At 35.1% G+C, this 18,885-nt stretch overlaps 1 protein-coding gene and 1 long non-coding RNA gene across 2 annotated transcripts; one reads left to right on the top strand and one right to left on the bottom strand.

Moving 5' to 3' along the window:
- The first annotated feature begins 666 nt into the window (after positions 1-666).
- LOC125681234 (uncharacterized) lies at positions 667-2,275 on the top strand. Its single transcript, XR_007372190.2, has 2 exons — positions 667-731; positions 1,856-2,275. It is a non-coding gene; the product is annotated as an uncharacterized LOC125681234 (long non-coding RNA).
- Positions 2,276-8,626: 6,351 nt separating this feature from the next.
- Positions 8,627-15,098, bottom strand: LOC125681592 (uncharacterized). The gene is made up of 2 exons (XM_048921751.2): positions 14,690-15,098; positions 8,627-13,093 (listed from the first exon to the last, which is right to left on the bottom strand). Exon 2 carries the CDS (start codon positions 13,090-13,092, stop codon positions 11,080-11,082), a length of 2,013 nt encoding a protein of 670 aa, XP_048777708.1. The 5' UTR covers position 13,093; positions 14,690-15,098; the 3' UTR covers positions 8,627-11,079.
- Between the last annotated feature and the right edge of the window lie 3,787 nt (positions 15,099-18,885).

Below are 18,885 nucleotides of genomic sequence, written 5' to 3'. Positions count from 1 at the left end.
AATGATATATTTAGATCAATTTCATACCTTTTTCTCCGTTTGTTCTTATTATTGAAAAAAAGTAAATCCAGAAATGTTAAATGAGGACTCGGTTTTACTCTCATTGTTTAACTGTCAGAAAACCTTTACTTGTTTAATGACATCGTGTTTTGCGACAAAATAGGAACTTTGCGGAACCATCTAAGCTTAGATATTTATGAAAAACAACAAATAGAATTGGGTTCAATGTATTTAATATTATTTTTGGTGATTGTCCATTACAAAATTCCAACAAAGTAATAAATTTCATGATTTTATATACCAAACAATTTATATATTTATGTTGCAAACAAAACAGATTACCATCTTTTGAGGGTGTATTACAATATATTAGGATGAAATATGAAATGACCATTGTATATTTTCAAAAAACTGTCATTTTAAAAAATTCAGCACAATCTGGGCTGTATGGAAAAATATTTTTGATTAATGCCTTTCCACTCTTTACTTGGTACTGTCAACCTTAATATGTTTTTATACCTAAACTATGTGTGTGAATGTATGTATGAATGTTATTATCAAGTACTAAAATTTGCAAATAAAAAAAAAATATGATATCGCAAAGAGACGATTTAATTAGATCTTTATGCACCGCCCCTCGTGACGAGGTTAATGTATCCTTACCTATTTATATATGGACTGTTCTTGAATGTGTATCATTGATCCAAGTGACGAAGACCGAGAAGCAAACGGTAAGATCACACATATATTTTACTCTTCTAAATTTGAACATTTTTCTCCTGATATCAGGTAACACGACATGTATAGTATACGTAGTCACGTAATGACAAAATTTGTAGATATTCAGCAGGATTGTTCACGAAACTTTCCTGAGATATGTCCTAAGATATAACTTAGGAAAAGGGTAAGGAGCATCCAAAGATCAACTTAGGACACGTCTTAGGATGTATCTTGACGATATCTTAGGAACATTTTAAGGACGTCCCAACTACTCAGGGAACATTTCTCCCTTTACATTTTATTCATACGCATGATATTTGTGACATATTTCCAAGTAAACAAATCTAGACACATACAGCTAAAAAATGAAAGTCTTTATTAATTTATATAAATATTCTTAATATAGATACCGTATATTCAATATAATCATGTTATAAACAAAGCAATTAGAAGATAATTTACCTCTCGATATAAAATTTAAAAAAAATAAATAAACACATACCGGTATACAAGTGTACTTGAATCTATGCATGTGTGATTATGTTATAAACTAAGCAATTAGAAGATGATTTACCTCTCGATATAAAATTAAAAAATAAACACATACATGTATATTTGAACCTATGCGTACATGTGCGATTCATATACTAGTATTTTATTTTATTTTTAATGAATGCAATGCGAAAAACACTGAACCACGCATTGCATTTATACAATAGTTTAAAAATCGAACTGATATACCTTGACAATTACATGTATACTCACGTCAAGGTCATAGAAATTCGTTTTTGCTATACAAGTCAAACCGGTCCTGAGTTGTGCGGATTAGTGTGAATATCTTTTCACGGTTTCTGTGAGCTCTTTGCTTCAATATCATGACTGCCACCTTATGTTTGTACAAACTTAGGATAAGGACTATTAGGAAAGCTTCATTTAGAACATATCTTAGTCCTCGTGAATATTACTGCATAGCTTTTGTTTGAAGTTGTTCCAGTGCTATATATGCTCAAGAACACAAAATTTGACATAATGCTTAAAGTAAATTAGGAATATATATATATATATATATATATATATATATACCAAGCAAATTTCTTTAGATAGTTTTTTAATAGTATAGTTTATATATTTCCAGAAGATGCTGCGTTTAATCTTTGCTGCGTTTGTTGTTACCAACGCTATCGCAGCTCCAGCCAAAACTGCTGCAGAGGAGGGTTATGCTACTGATCAAAATGGCGCCGCCTTGAGTCCGATTTCTGCTGCCCATCCTAATTTCTTTATGATTAATGGTGATGGCAAGAGAAGGCCCAGGAAGATTGATGGAAATGGAGATTTTGAAATTGAAGGTTTGGATCACAGAAGACGCAGAGTGGTTGATGAAAATTACGCCGGTATAATTAAGAATGGTGCTCTCTTTCCAGCTCAGAGAGCTTAACCTGGCTTACCAAAGATATCGATGACTATATGGACCTTCATGTAAAAGATTATGAACGATTGATTAACAGGTCCTATCTCATTCCTAATAGTAATGTAATATCGTACGTCATTCAATTGTTGTGCTTGTTTGTTTTCATTCTAATATCAAATCTTACTGGAAAGACAACTTAGGGGAAATAATTGTATTTAACATATGATCGAAAAATTCCATGCTTTCCGATTGGCTGCAGTCCAACAACTTAAAAAATATCAACTGCATGTGCTTTCGAGGTGAAAATAATATTTGATTCTCCAACGGACCAAAAATGAATTGCAAATTTCAAAAATAGATACGATTGATAATTATTTTGAAGTCGTTCACAGAAAACTCGGTTCTCTGTTCACTTTCTACTGTCTTGCCATTCTCTCACCAGAGGGCACGGTACGCAAGCTTCACATACGAGGAGCGCACGGAACTCTGGGTAGAAAATGCTATCTTGCACTCATCGTCGGAAACCCATGGACGTTGCACTACTTTAAATTTACCTCCCGTGGGACACAAAGCCGGTATTATCGCATAACTCATTAAAATGCATAACCTTTCGTGACCTATCGAGGATTAATGGGAATCGCTGTAAGTATTCCTGAAACTCTTAAACATCAGTAGTTCTAAATATTTGACGTTTTCCTGGCTTTTTTTTTATGATTTTGATATTTACCGTGCCAGGAAAAACGTCAGAACCGGTCCCATTACGTAAAACTGGAAATTTCGCCGCCTCCATATGGAGGCGGCATTCTCGGGCCGATTTTAAATACATGCGAGTCGAATTCATCGTTAAATTTATAACTAATCAATAAAACGATGCTTCTTGTACTCCCTAATATCAATAAAAGAAAATAGCTCTCCAAAATTCGATTACAGAAGCACACAGTTGTAGTCAACCGAATTTTCGCTGTCATTTTCTAGAGCGAACGAGTCACGTGACTCAAAACAAAGCTCGATAGTTTGTTAAAATGTTTTCCAAATTCCGTTTATATGATGAAAGAACCCATAAAATCGATATTAGTAGGTACAAGAATCATCGTTTTATTGATTTGTTATGAGTTTAACATTGGATATTCAAAAATTGTCAGATTAACAGGTGTTTATTCTTGTTTTATTCCGGAAGTTTGATCTCCAATTCAAAGAATTGTAAACCGGAGGTGTGAAACTTGTATACGTGTAGATACATGTAGAGTTGTTATGTGAATATGGTCATGTACTGATCCACATATCTCGAGTAGGAATAAGGCTTATTGAAATATGGAGCGCCAAATTAACAGTAACTCAAAAAATTGAAGATATTTCAGCTGAATTGATGGCGCTTTAATTGAATTAATGATCTCTTCAAATGAAATATAATGATATCAACTATTGAATTGATACCCGCTACAATTCAATTGAAGAGAACAATAATTGATATAATGCGAGCATTAAATCAATTGATGAGAGCAATAATTGAATTGATGCGCGCATTAATTCATTTGATGAGAGCAATAATTCAACATATCCACAATTGAATTAATTGATATCTTTAATTGAATTGTTGCTCTCTTTAAAAGAATTGATGCGCGCATTAATTCCTTATACAAAAGCATTGTAAATGATTTAAAAGATATCTTCAATTGAATTAAAGAGAGCATCAAATTATTTATACCGAGCTCTAAATTAAATTATTGCGAGCAATATTTCAACTAAATTGATGCTCTCATCAAATGAATTGAAGAGAGCAATAATTTAATTAATGCACGCATCAAATCTATTATTGCCCTCATTAATTCAATTAATGCGCGCATTAATTGAATTGAAGAGAGCAATAATTGAATTAATGCGCACATTAAATCAATTATTGCTCTCATTAATTCAATTGATGCGCGCATTGATTCAATTGATGAGAGTAATAATTGAATTGAAGCGCGCATTAATTCATTTCACGAGAGCAATGATTGATTTCATGCGCGTATTGATTTAATTAAAGAGAGCAATAATTGAATTGATATCTTCAATTATTTGAGTTTATGTTAATTTGGCGCTCCATATTGAAATAAGTTTGAAATTTTATTCATCATTTTTTTTTTTTAATTTACAAATGTAAAATATATATATATATATATATATATATATATATATATATATATATATTTGTGGAAACGAGGGGGTTATTTATATCCTGTCTTTTCTATCCCCCTCGTTTCTGTCCAAGTCTTCATAAAGGATGTGGGAAATCAGTCGCGCTTCGGCTTGAATTCATTTCAGTTTACATTTGATGTGAATCGTTCAAAAATTTACATAAATCAATTCATGAGTGATTTTTCCGCAAGGGAATACAATTGAAACCATTCAATTCCACACTAAAGTAACGGTAATCGTCGTCAATTCAAACGCTACATCCTTTTGCATCAAATTCGCCTCCATGATAAACAATGACCTCAGCGAATGCGTCACCTCAGCTTGTAAAACAGCTGATGGCCCAAGAGGGGAGAAATGACTTACTTTAGTAAATCGCACAAAAATCTAACTTTTTCAGTTTATTTTTTCATCACACACATCGTATTTTTGTGAATGGATATATCTTTCTGAATATGAAAATACAGAAGCAATATAGATAAAAAGGAAGTTGTTACATAAACAAGTCAAACATGCAATCATTTAATGAGATTAACAAAAAGGCGATCACGGTCTCCATTGAAAATGGTATTGGAATCGCACAAGAATACCAAATATCTATCTGCATTAAGCAATTCAGCATCTAACTACAGTTAAATATTCTCTACAGAGATACCTATAGTTATCTTACCCCCACCCCCACCCTTCCCATCGATCGCTACCGGCGACAATATATTCCAATTGTCTCCGACGACAGTATGTACCGTGACGAAAACAATATGATTTATGTGTACCAACGGATAATATGTACCGTGAGGGTACGTGCACATCGTCGCCGGGGACGATATGTGCCAAATGACAATATGTATCATCACAGTGTGCACTTACAATGTAATGGCGGAATTACAAGAGCCCTGATCTTTCATACACAGTTACACTAAGCATTGTGATAGTTTAACTTTATCATTAGCTTATTTTATCGTAAAACTTGTAAAATGTAATTAATTGAAAGTGCAGAAACTTACAATAATAAATCGTCGTTTTCTTTCATTTGTATAATAAATGCATAAATAAACTTTCACTCGTTAAGTTAACTTTCTAAAAATTCTAACGGTCTACTTGGCATGCTTTGAATGGAAAGCAATATACAATCAATCATACAATATCTAAAACAGCATCCACACTGACGGAATGAGGAGAGGAGAGCTCATATAACGAAAGATATCATGTGCCCAATATTTATATATTTTTCTCGTAATTTCGAGATAATTATTTCGTAATCACGAGATCTTTTCTCCTAATTTCGAGACAATTATCTCGTAATTACGAGATTAAATGATATAATCGACTTTCGTATATTTTCCTATTTTCTATGCAATATTTTTTTCATTTGTATTATATGCTCACCGATTGGTTGAAACACTTACATTTAGATCATTATTTAGTAAAGGTTAATCGGACTTCGAAGGTATGGTAGTAAAGGAATATTTGATGAATATACACGTAAATATCACGCGTATGATAATGCATGTGCCCTTGAAAGAATATTTTCATAGATTGTTTAATTCTTCAATCCCGATTATGTTTTTAATATTTTTCATTTTTGATGTTAAAAATTACACATGTAACTCATTGAATGTTGACGACATTGGCAAAATGGACCCTCTGAATGTAAGGATAAAAGCAATATGTTATGTAAACAAAGACTCGAGTCTTTCTATGTTTACAAACAAACCAGTGAAATGTTAATTTTGTAATTTAAAGCATCTTCATTTTGTATAGTCCCAAATTTAACTTTTAAATGATACATTTTAACAAAACAAAAAATCGTCGTTAGCCACGGTTACTGAATCCGGTGGTATCTAACCTACCTCAAATCGTGGCTGCATGATCAGCGAAACCCTCGAATTTAATGAATGTTTATGAAATGACGCAATAATTTCTTTGACCAATCACAGTTACAATAACAGATTTCCGATATTTTAAATGTCTGCGCCCACAACTAAAACGTGCAGTATTTGTTTACAACTAATAAGGGGCAAAAAAGCCTATAGATCCCTGTTTATAGAGGCAAGTGAAGTTTATAAGTATTTCTCAAATGAAATTCACATTCACAGCAGTGGTTACGCTTGTAAATTCTGTGTTAATAAACTTAATGTAATCTCAAACTTGATAAGAAAATTCGGGGTAAAGTGAATGTGTTAAAATCTGAAAGACTATAGTTGACCAGACAATTATCTAAATAGAGTTGTGTGGTTACTATGGTGTCCGGATAGGGCCATGTGCAATTTTAAGCGTAATAGCGCGTTTCTTAAAACGCGATATCACGCAAATACTGCGTTTCTTAAAACGCGATATCACGCTAATACCGACACGCCGTCGCGCTATCACGCTAATACACACAACACGCCGTCGCGCTGATGCACAACACACCATCGCGTTGACAAGTTAACGCACTGTCGCGCTAATACACAACACACCGTCGCACTGTCACGCTACCACACAACACGCCATCGCAATTTTGCACAGTCAATCGCGTTCGATTGTATATTAGTGCGACAGCGTGATAGCGCAACGGCGTGTTGTGTGTTAGCGCGTTTTAAGAAACGCGCTATTACGCTACATTACACAAGGTCCTATCTGAACACCATAGGTTACGCATATTGTATGGTAAACCTATTACACCAGTGAAGTCAAAAAAGAAGCGTCCATTAGTTACAACATCTAAAAAATGTCCAGCTTGTCCTCAATCGGCAATCCCCGGATTATTCCGCTACGAGCACGCAATGACCTTCGAATGATTTTCTTTCCATAAAAAAAACCAAAAACCAAAACATGGAAGCTCATTGATTGGTTGAATAATGAACATGAATATTCATGAAGTCGAGGATTTTTTTCATCAAGGCGTGACTTGCGACGATGACTCGAAATGGGATATGTATAAAAAGAAAAGAAAAAAACTTGGACGTCACTAGCTGTAGGTGAAGTACCACATACCTGTTGACATTTTTGCTGTGTAAAATGTCAAGCAATACAAAGCGAGGGTATATGAACATGTAACTACTAATTAGTAAATAGAGGCATGACATTTAATGCAAAGCATACATACATATGGCATAGGTTCAACACAGCCATGTTGGACATCCAGACATACATGTGGATACTACAATAGCACATCTGAACAGTAGAATGGTTTAACTGTGAACGAGTGTCTCAGTGCGGGAGACCAGCTCGTGCGCGAAGTCGTGGCTCACTACGCACGAACCGTCTATCTATGAACATGTAACTCGACTACAGACCCAATCTCTCACCAGAGGGCGTATTACGCTGCGCTACACCACCTCTGTCAACGTCTGAATGTCAAGATTCTTGGCAAAACTTATTTCTACCTATTGCATTGTAAAGTATGATTTTACCAGTTTTAGTGTTAAGCTTAAAATCTTACAGTAAGTTCACAAAAGCAACGAATTCCATGATTATTCTAGTATTATTGGATGAATGAATATTTATATAAAACCTTTTAATTCGCTCCGGTGTCTCGTATTTACCAGCTTCTGCGTTTATAAAATTCAGACAAGTGTTTGATTTGCTTAGATATGATCATTACAGTTTGATATGCTAAGTTAGTTATAGTACGTTTTGATATGATTTTTAGACATTGACAGAGGTATTAGTGGAGCGTAGCGGGAACGATAACTCTGGGTAGAGATTGCTACAGACCTATATGCTTAGCGCTATAGTGTGTCAATACTTGCCGCTACACGGGACCTCCGTTTTTAAAGTCATATCCGAAAAACCTGCGATTCTCACTTCTAAATGCCGAGCGTTTGGCGAAGAAGCAATCATTACCTATTAGGTTCAATGCGGCCATGGCACGAGCGGGGCTCGAACTCATGACCTTCCTGTTACGAAGCAAACGCTCTACCACTGAACTACCGCGACCGGTCTCGTTAATCTAAACTTCTTTATTCGTCTGTATATTGTTTCAGTATAAACATTTTCTTCTGTAATCTGCACAATTGGTAGATCTCCACCTAGCAGCTCTTTTAATAAGTATATGAATGTCTTCGTCAGACATACAACGTGTTGAGGACATCATGGCGTTTAGTACTTTCTTCGCTTGTACTGCAATGAAAAGCCTTCTTACAAAATCGTGATGACTTTTCATTTGCATATCCACATTTGGATTTAGTATGGTCCCCGCCCCTGCCACTCATTGATAATTCGTTATATATAATGAATAATCAATGAGTGGCGGGGGCGAGGACCAGATTATTTGGATTCTGTAAACTAATTTGCATACAAAATTGATTTTTGTAATGTAACCGAGCAGGAAGACAGATGTTGGTTTCATTAATTTATTCAGTAGAAAATAAAGGCATTGACCTACAATAACAGATAGATAATATTACAAATCAAGAAAGAAAATATAAGTGAAAGATGACAATTGTAAATTGTACCCACAGTAAACGTTTTAGAAGCATACTATACTTTACAAAAATATGTACATGTGTTCTGTAAATAATTTAGATTAAGATCTTACAGACGCATATAATCATTACGACTTTGAAAGCAAAATTACAATAAAGTAAAGAACTTGCAATCAAAATAATTACGTATATCGCTCTTCGTATGGAAATGAAACATACTTTAATATAGAAATAACATACCATAAGATGCGAAGATATCAGTTGGTTGTAACTCTTCAAAACGTATTACTGCTCTAACTACATAGGTAAGCGTGGTAGATTTATACATATACTGAAATACTATTATTGGATAAAGAAATATGAAATGACCAATGAAATCAAAGAACCAATGAAATAACAGAATAAAACTTTATTCAGCCAACTCAATCCAGATGCGCAATTGAACTTACAGTAAAGTGAATTTTAAGATTGTATTTAGCAAAACGATCAATGAAAAATATCAAAACGAATAAATACATATAGAAATTCATATTTATACTATCACAGTAATATAAAATTGAATTTTGTGTTCCATTTTCAATAACAAAACACAAATTTGTCCACACAAAAATGGATTTTAAATGACATCAACACTAGAGTCTTATTCGGCGTCTCGAAATCATTTTTTTAGTCAGGCCAAAAATTAATGTTGCCTACAAAAAGGAATTTTGTCTTTTGTCAAGACAAAAATGATTTTTGTCCACTGAAAGAAAATTTTGTATGAAAAAGTTTATTTTTGTCATTACAAAAAACGAAGTTATCATAAAGCAAGTATGTCTAAAAAAAATTGTAAGAAAAAATGATTTTGTTGTGACAGAATTCAATTTTGTGTATGCTACATTGATTTTTATTCCAAAAAGATGATGTCCCAATTGGCGCCCCGTACCTAGTTGCTGCATCTCAACGCATCCATTGAAAATTATAGGAATTCATCCTAAGTCTATTAAATTACGACTTTTTATCTCGTTATTACTAACCCCTGTAAACGCGAGATCATTAAATCGGACGCGATCGATACCGAAGATGCAGTTATGCAGAATGAAAGTCTGATAGCGGGTGAGTTTGTCGGCGATTTATCTAGTTTAAAACTTTGCAAGATATCAGTATAGTAGTGACAATTGATGAACCTTCAGATTAAGAAGTTATTCCCACAAATGTTAGTATATTTGGCATATTTGTCCGAATTTTGGTGTTATCTAAATGCTAATTCTATTCGTTCGCTTCTTAACCAGAAATAAGAATCATGGGTCTTTCGGATATGACCATAAAAACGAAGATCCCGTATCGCGGTAGGCGCTGGTATGATGAAGAACTCTCATTGCTACGGCCATGAGCGCTAAGCATATGTCTAAATTTGTGGTACTTCACCTACAGCTGGTAACGTCTCAGTATGAGTGAAAAATTCTCGACGGGACGTAAAAACAATCAATCAATCTATCTATCTATTTCTTAAATTTCCGTTCTGCGTTTTAGCAACACCCCAGAAAACACGATATTGTCTTGCTTTGAGCGTGTTTGCAAATCGATGACTGAATTTTTGCAGATTCGTGGATTTAATTTCAGTTTCAATATTGCTTTCTGTGTTGGAAAACATTGTTTTGTGACTTTCTTGTTGAATGTACGTGTGTTTTGTCTTCTTGTTTTTCTCTGCAGCATCTTTAACGGAATCAAAGACCAGGTGACTTTGCGTTTATTTCGACTTCTTTAATGTTGTCACTTCCTTAAACTTGTTGGTCACGAAATATACAATACTGTTTCAAATTTAGCAGAGAAATTTAACCTGAAAAATCTGCATCACAAAAAGGGGAATCCCTAGTCTAAGACCTATCTATTTTGAGGTAAAAGTCTCTAACGCACATACTATCTCTTGGAGTCTACATGAAGTGTTCTCCTTTTACTTATTTTTGTACACAAGTCGATAAAAACAGCTGTTATACACAGGAAAGCAGAGTGGGATTAGATATATTGTTTCCTTGTACTCCTAAGTCCTGTATATGTTGGAAAATATATCAGCTCTGTTTTGATAAAATGTAAGATATATATAAAGTGGAGCATGAAAAGAAATTCTGAATTTTCTTTGTGGCAATTATGGAATATGATAGGAGAACAGTATTTGACAACAAAATACGAGATTCATTATGTCAATGAATCTCGTCCTCCTGCATGTAAATTTAATATGATGTACATGTCCACGGATGATATCGCCGATGTCTTTGGATGATATCGCCGATGTCTATGGATGATATTGCCGATGTCCATGAATGATATCGCCGATGTCTATGGATGATATCACCCATGTCTATTCATAGTAAACAATATCACCTTTGGTCATTTCTTTATGGCTTCCTTTATCTCTTTTATTCGAGAGCGCGTCGCTTCCCCAAAGTCATGGAATAAAAATTCGCTGGTGAGAGACTTTCGATATGACTTCAATGCTTCGGAATAGTCACCACAAATTTGTTGACAAATGCCGAGTATTTCCCAAGATATTTCTTTCAGTTCTGGAGGAATACGAGATTCATCATCGTACAGGAAGTCAAGCAAATCGTGAAGGGCTTCTTGTTGCTTGACTTGATTGTCACGGTGACACAACACAAGCAACATGTTCAGCATGACTTTAGGATGTACGTATAAACAAAATCGTCGGCTTGTCTTTTCTTCCAGCTCGAGCTCTCTCATCACAACCCTTTCTACTCTGGTATCTCTGGCAGCAGCCATTCCTCTTTTAACACTGAGCGGTTGTCCAAAAAATTCCATCAAGTAACTTTCTCTGTCGAATTCACTTCTATACATAACATAGGACTTCGATAGATTCAGTTTGGCTAATTCTAAATAATGTGCCGCTTTCCTCCTTCTGTCGTTCGTGTATAAATACATCGGGACATAAAGTATGTCAGAGACCCATCCCAATTTCGCCACTTGTATTAGTAACTTTTCACACAACCTCTCTATCATATATCTTTCTTTGTTGTGGGAGAAACTCATATCATGTAGATGATATGCTAAATATCTGAGAATCGATGATGCAAATTTCTCTAGAGCAACATACTGATATGGTGTTAATATTGACACATCCAGACTACAGATCCCATTCAATAGAATTATACTCTCATCAATGTCTGAACAGTATGTGTTGAATGCGTCGTGAGTTCCAATTTCGTAAAAAAGCTCCTTGTCCTCATCTACTTCCGATACAAAGTCTTCCTCATCTGTGCTCGGAATGTACTTTAAATTGAAAAATGCTCGCTCCAAATAGGCTCTTAGCGTTTTGCTGTAAAAGAGGCACGGGAATCCCATTCTATACAATTTATACAGATTGTCGAACAGTTCTTGCTGCGATCGACCACGTACCTTTGTAATGAACAAATTGTTTTCTGGTAGAAAGAAATTCGGCAGATACCCGCGGTACACACAGTGTAACAGATACTTCATGCAATTCCAGAAACACACGAGCAAGTCTGCCGGTGTCCAACGCAAACTTGTTTTGTACTGAATCGTCCAAAACAAAACTGTTTTCACGAAAAAAGAACAAAGCAGTGGATCGTTATTTTCATCTACAGAACTTACAATTTCCTTAATCAGCAACTTCAACAAGCCAAAGCACATGAATTGGGTGTGATTTAAAGCCCGAACGAGTGTCTGTTCTGCGGTACAAAAAGAGAGCCTCCATTCGTAGTCTTCTATCGCTGATCCTTTCAGTCCGATCGGTACTACCTGGATTCCTGTGTCTACAGCTTTGCTCAGGAAATCTTGGCGTGGCCAGCCACTTCTTAGACATCTTTCTATAAAAGGAAAGGCAAAGGGAGGCCAGTGTTTACAAGCAAAGCAATGAACACGGTCCCATTCCACATCACCGTCCTTTTCATTTGCACACGGTCCATGAACCGTCGTGTTTGGTCTGACCCATTGTAAAGTGTTTTCTCTGTATAGCAAACTAGATACATACAAGTTGTCATCCATCTTGAATATTGATTTACTAACATAACTGTCTTGTGTGGGAGTGAGAAGTTGCAAAAAAACAAGTCCTGGACGTTGAGAATCCCAGTCCAAAAGAACAAATGTATCAGTAGAACTGTTGAAGTCGTGAGCCTCGTCTAGACTCCATATCAAACGGTGAGTGGTCACCCAGAACATTTGGTCGATATCTGACCCTCTGAATCGGAATCCCTCCTTGTAACTTCCACTCTTTATTGTTCGAATCTGTCGCCATTTCTGTAGAGGTTCCAGGACCAGGTCATGGATCTCCTCCACATCCCGCCTGATGGCAACTTCATTGGGTGTGCCGGTGGTGAAGCACATTCCTTCATAAACAGCCTCCGATATACGTCGTAACTGATTCATCCTAAAAACGAATAGAAACAAAGATATCATAGGCCACATCGCTTACCCAAACTGTTGCACCTTACCACTTACAGTGTTCAGTCCCTTTCTTGGCCTTTACCTTAGCCACGGGCTCAGGGTGTAAACAAATTTGCATTTATATTACATGAAGGTGTTTGAATATTATTTTGATATATTTTCACCTGTGTAGTTAATCTTGCGAAGAAAAGAATAAGAAAATGTTCATGCATAGCTGAACTTCTCGTGATTCTGCCCTAACTATGGGGGTTTATGGTTTGAACATAGAAGACTATATTAGGTTGTTTACATTTTGTTTGACAATTTGAATCCTAGTGGTTACGGGGTAGATTATTTCAGTTCTCATGTAAAATTCTGAGCATCTGTTGTTGTCCTGCCGTAGCCTTGATTTAATTATATATATATATATATATATATATATATATATATATATATATATCCAATAATAAAAGTAAAAAAAACACAAAACTCGAATAACATTTCACTGTTAGCGCTTTCGGCTTTAATGCCTCTTCCACAGGCAATTGCATCGCTTGGGGTCGAATTCACTACTCTTTATATAGTCGAGTAGTGCTAACAGTGAAATGTTATTCGAGTTTTGTGTTTCTTGACTTTTATTATTGAATGTATTTACTGTATCAAATACCAAATTCTTTATTTACCAACTATATATATATGTGTGTGTGTGTGTGTGTGTGTGTGTGTGTGTGTGGATAAAAGTTTGAGCATTGGATTTTATTTTTGGACTTTATTCTACCCCGATACCAAGAATAAAGAATTTATTATACATGTATATATATATATACATGTACACGTGTGCATGTATGTGTGTTAAGTACGGAATTAGCGATAAACTTTTAAATAAACATATATTAACTGCCCTAAGTTAAGAATTATTTAATATAAAGTACAGAAAGTTTCACTTTATTCTATTAGGATACCCACTACTACCAGGGGTTGAACTCACGACGTGCGTATATTTCCCCTGGGGATCCGGGTTAGAATAGGTCCTCAGTACCCTTTGCTTGTCGTAAGAGGCGACTAAATGGGGCGGTCCTTCGGGTGAGACCACAAAATTAGACCCCTCCCTGCACAAAGGCCGTAAGCGTCGAACATAGGCCTAAATTTTGCAGTCCTTCACCAGGAATGGTGACGACTCCATATGAAAGAAAAATTCTCGAGTGGGACGTTAAATATATATATATATACCTTGGGATGAAATTTGTTAAGTACAGTGTACTTGGATTTTAAAACTTGTGAAGTTTACATCAGTTCGACACCGTGTATTGACAGACACTGGACACGTTTGATCAGAAAAGTTCACTTGTTGAACTTTCGGCTCAGGTGAAAAAGGGATCAAAATTCCAAATTAATTATGTCAAGGCTTAGATAATATTTAAGAGTTATGGTTTAAGCACTAGCAAATTTCTATTCAATTTTCGAAGGTAGAAGAGTATTCAAGTTGCAAATTAGAATTAACTCAATGATAAGTTCAATTATTAGTTATGAAAGAAGCTAAATTCACATTTTTACCATCACCATGATGGGTAAATTAGTTCAAAAGATTTTACAAACTCACGTCAAAAATTTAATCCGCTCTTGCCATGGCCAGATCTTGTATGAGCATATCTAAACACAGTCTTCAAGCTGTATTTTTTTTTTTTTTTGTAATCTTGTCCATAGATAAACACACTGGACCGAAAACATGTCGATCCCTTCTTGGACAACGTAATAATCTTAGTTATAATTAATTACAGGGACAAAACGACATGGAAGTTCGTGCAATTCATTGGTCCTACTTTCGTTTTATTACATGTAATGCAAAAATGTTTATTTTTAGATTTTACACAGCTGGTCACTACAATTTCATTCTTGAACTTTCGTGTATATCATGCCGGGTTCGAAATTAACTTTTTTCAAGTACTAGTTTGTATGGAATAGTAACTATTAATGAATGTTCAATACTGGTCTAGTCCGCAAAGCATTTCACTAGTATGTCCACTGTGTCATATATATCAAAGGACTGATAGTATTGATAGACGGTGGCGTGTCTGGCCCAGTGGGTTGGGAAAAGCTTAGTTACTTGTAAGATGAGTTTAAAACAGTACATAAATAGTAACTGCCCAAATGAGCAATCATTTTGTAATAATAATTCAATAGTGGTAAAACAGAGTAAGAAAGTTCAATGATGAGTTTATCCAATCTACAAAAAAGAAACATATGTGCATCTACAGTACTATAATAATTATGGACTCTATTTATTGTCCTTTAATGCCAGCTAATCGAGAGAGGACTGTCTTTTGCTTTTAATATAATAAACATTGTACCTTACTGAGGTTTTCATATTTAAACTTAATTGTTATCTATTACGGTCAAATTATTAATAAATGGCAAAATAATTCGGAATGTTTAAACCGAGACAACTTGAATTCAATCATCGGCGCGCGCATGAAGAAGTGAAAGGAGCGGATCTCGCACAGAAGAAATCCTACAAACAAAACGTATGTTCACATTATAATATGTCATGCAGAGTAAGAAATAAAAATGAATCTCATCTTGCAAACTGACACTGAGGGTTTGTATTTTTAAAAAAAATTGTAAGACACTTCTGAGGATCAAGAGATACATGTAATAAGTACCACGTGATCACCCTTTACCAGATTTTGAAGCAATGATCTTTGGAGTAATTATCAGGTCTGTTTTTATTTCACGTGGGTGGGGTAGGTCTATTTTTAATTAAAATGGTGGTGGGAGAGGCATAAGATCTATGTACATGTACTATCCACGCTGTATTTTTACAATAATTCTCGTTTTGTTTAATAAAGTTCAACGCATTACTCAAAATGCACATCTTGCGAACTGCCATGCTTTAACACATCAAACAATTCTGAAGATTAAGAAGCATGTCTCGGGATCGTGGATCTTTTCGGCAAATAACACGTAATATCTATTCATCTATTTATAGATAGATAGATACTTAGATAGATAGATAGTATACATGTACATATATTTTTATTCAAATAATTCAGCTTGACATCATACAATTGAAGCTATCTTTTATTGAACTAGATTTACGTTTAATTACTTATAGTTACATGTATGCCAAAATGTTTGAAGATGGGTCTAATTAATCCAAAATAAGTTCAAATAATACAAACCATAAAACATTTCTAATCTCAGAATAGCCGCGTTTCGAGTTAGTCCGGTGTTATATAGTGAGATTTCCCCCATAGTGAGACTTCCTTTCGGAAGACTGACTATATAGTTAGACTTCCCCCAGGGGGAGTTTGGTTATATATTGAGACTTCCCTTAGTTGGCTCTCCCCTACGTGCTTGGTCTGGATTTTATTTTTAAATTTCCACCGGAAGACTGACTATGTCATTTAGTGAGTCATTTGTGGAGCGCCGAATTAACATACAATTCAAGATATTTTTAATTATTTAAAAATATCATCAATTCAATTATTGCGCGCATCAATTCATTTGATGAGAGCATAATTGATTTGAGGCGCATTAATTGAATTTATTTGAGGCGCATTAATTGAATTGATACGGTGCATTAATTGAATTGATACTCACATTAATTGAATTGATACGGCGCATTAATATGAATTGATACGCGCATTAATTGAATTGATACGCACATTAATTGAATTATTGTTCTCTACTATGGAATTGTAGCATCAAATTAATTCATGATACCTTCAAATAATTAAAGATATTTTCATGCATGTGAGTTTATGTTAATTTGGCACTCCATAGTCATCCCCCTTTGAGGGTGGCTTATCCCCTAACCACTAGTAGTGAAACTTTCCCTACAATACACATACGTGGTTGGTTGCAATTTTATCATTTGTCTTAGATTGATTAATTAAACGGGTAAAGTTCTTCTGTTGGCCATTGAACTACTATTAATAGAATGAGTTTATCAAAGATCATTTTTTGAATAAGATGTATTTCCAAAGGAATTTAAACCGAAGTTAATTAAATTTATCATCTATTATTCAAAATAAAAATTATCGATTTCTGTTAATGAACTAATTATACCATACACTAAATTGAAGATATCCTTAATAATTCAACTACATATCTTAACCGATGTCATCATTAATTTAATTAGTGCACACTATGAAAGGTGAAGATACCGAACGGTGATCAATCTCATAACTCCTATAAGCAATACCAAATAGATATTTGGGCAAACACGGACTCCTGGACACACCAGAGGTGGGATCAGGTGCCTAGGAAGAGTAAGCATCCCCTGTCGACCGGTCACACCCGCCGTGAGCCCTATATCCTGATCAGGTAAACGGAGTTATACGTAGTCAAAATCAGTGTGCCAAGAACGGTCTAACAATCGGTATGAAACACGTCAGACAGCATTTGATCCAATGATAGGCTGTATTGACGAACTAGATCGTTATAACGACCATATAATTTGGGAAATGCTGACTTCAATCGAGACTGTTGAAACCCCTGTACCATCAACTTGTTTGTCAGTAACTTGCCTCAATTTAAAAACTGACAATACGCAGAACAAGCTCGTGCGTATCGATACATAGAATTGAATGTATAATATTTCTAATGATATCTTAATGTATAAAATCAAATCCATGTAAACCAAATGATGCTTTTATCCAAAGTTCTCAAATAATCATGTCTTCAATATTTATTACCTTTCGCTACATAGCCATATTTCTGTGGGGTGTGAGGCTGCTATTTATTCAGGTTTCCCGGGTTGGTGTGGGGCTGGTTTATAGACAGGTTTTCGGAGGACAAATGGCATGGAGGAAAGGTTACTCTTGTACTCTGTACAAGGACACAATGTATGGGCAGACGAATACGTATATCATATTTTTAAAGAATTTTCCTATATACATGTACATGTATCAAAATCTCTATCGTTGCCCCACCTACCCCCGGAGACCATGATATAAACAAACTTGAATCTACTCTATGTCACGACGCTTTAACGTAAAATTCTACTTTTCTAGCCTAACTGATGAAAAGAAAGTTTTATAAATGAAATACAAGTGAGAAAGTTTAGTTATCTTGGTAATATACGTGTAAAGTTATAGCGCAAACTAACACCCGGGGGAAAATTAGGAGACGTCTTTTCTTGCTTAAATTACACTAAACACATAAAAACTACTTTAATCTATATCTTTAAAAAGGTATTTTCATACGGTGATAGACGATTAATATAATATTGCATAGAGAATAAACTTTTGAATTTTCAACATAGGTCGTAAACACCCCTCTGGACCCTTCATTAACCTGAATTCTCCTCCGGTAATACTGAATGACCAAGCATCAAGTAGATTTACCGGAGGGGGAACCTACTGAAGGAGTATACTCTATAACACCAGGGGCTTCATTCCATGTCCCCACTAGGGTTATATAACCATGGACACACTGGATGTATAATGGCGGACTCTTTAGACCCATTTCCTCTGAGGATTGACCCACGCCCCTCCCGTCCCCCATCCCTCTTAAAAGCTGAAACCTTGCATCACCCCTGATTACGCACCATGATAGAACATCAGATTCCTTTAACTAACTTATGATCATATAGATTGGTTATATTGTGACACTCCAAATTGATGTCCTTCGTATTTAAGCGTCATCGACAAGTAATAAAATAGGAAAATATTCGTTGTTAACATAACCCCGTACACCGGCCGAGAAGTCATTTCTTTCTTTATTTCCTCCAAATGAAAATGTACAATGATAGTGCATTAATCAAGATGCAAATGTTCAAAATAATATAAGGAA

This window comes from Ostrea edulis, chromosome 2, assembly GCF_947568905.1.
Source record: "Ostrea edulis chromosome 2, xbOstEdul1.1, whole genome shotgun sequence".
In the NCBI taxonomy this organism is placed as follows: Eukaryota; Metazoa; Mollusca; class Bivalvia; order Ostreida; family Ostreidae; genus Ostrea; species Ostrea edulis.
Note: the sequence above shows the minus strand (reverse complement) of the source record. Positions and strands in the feature narration are given on the sequence as shown.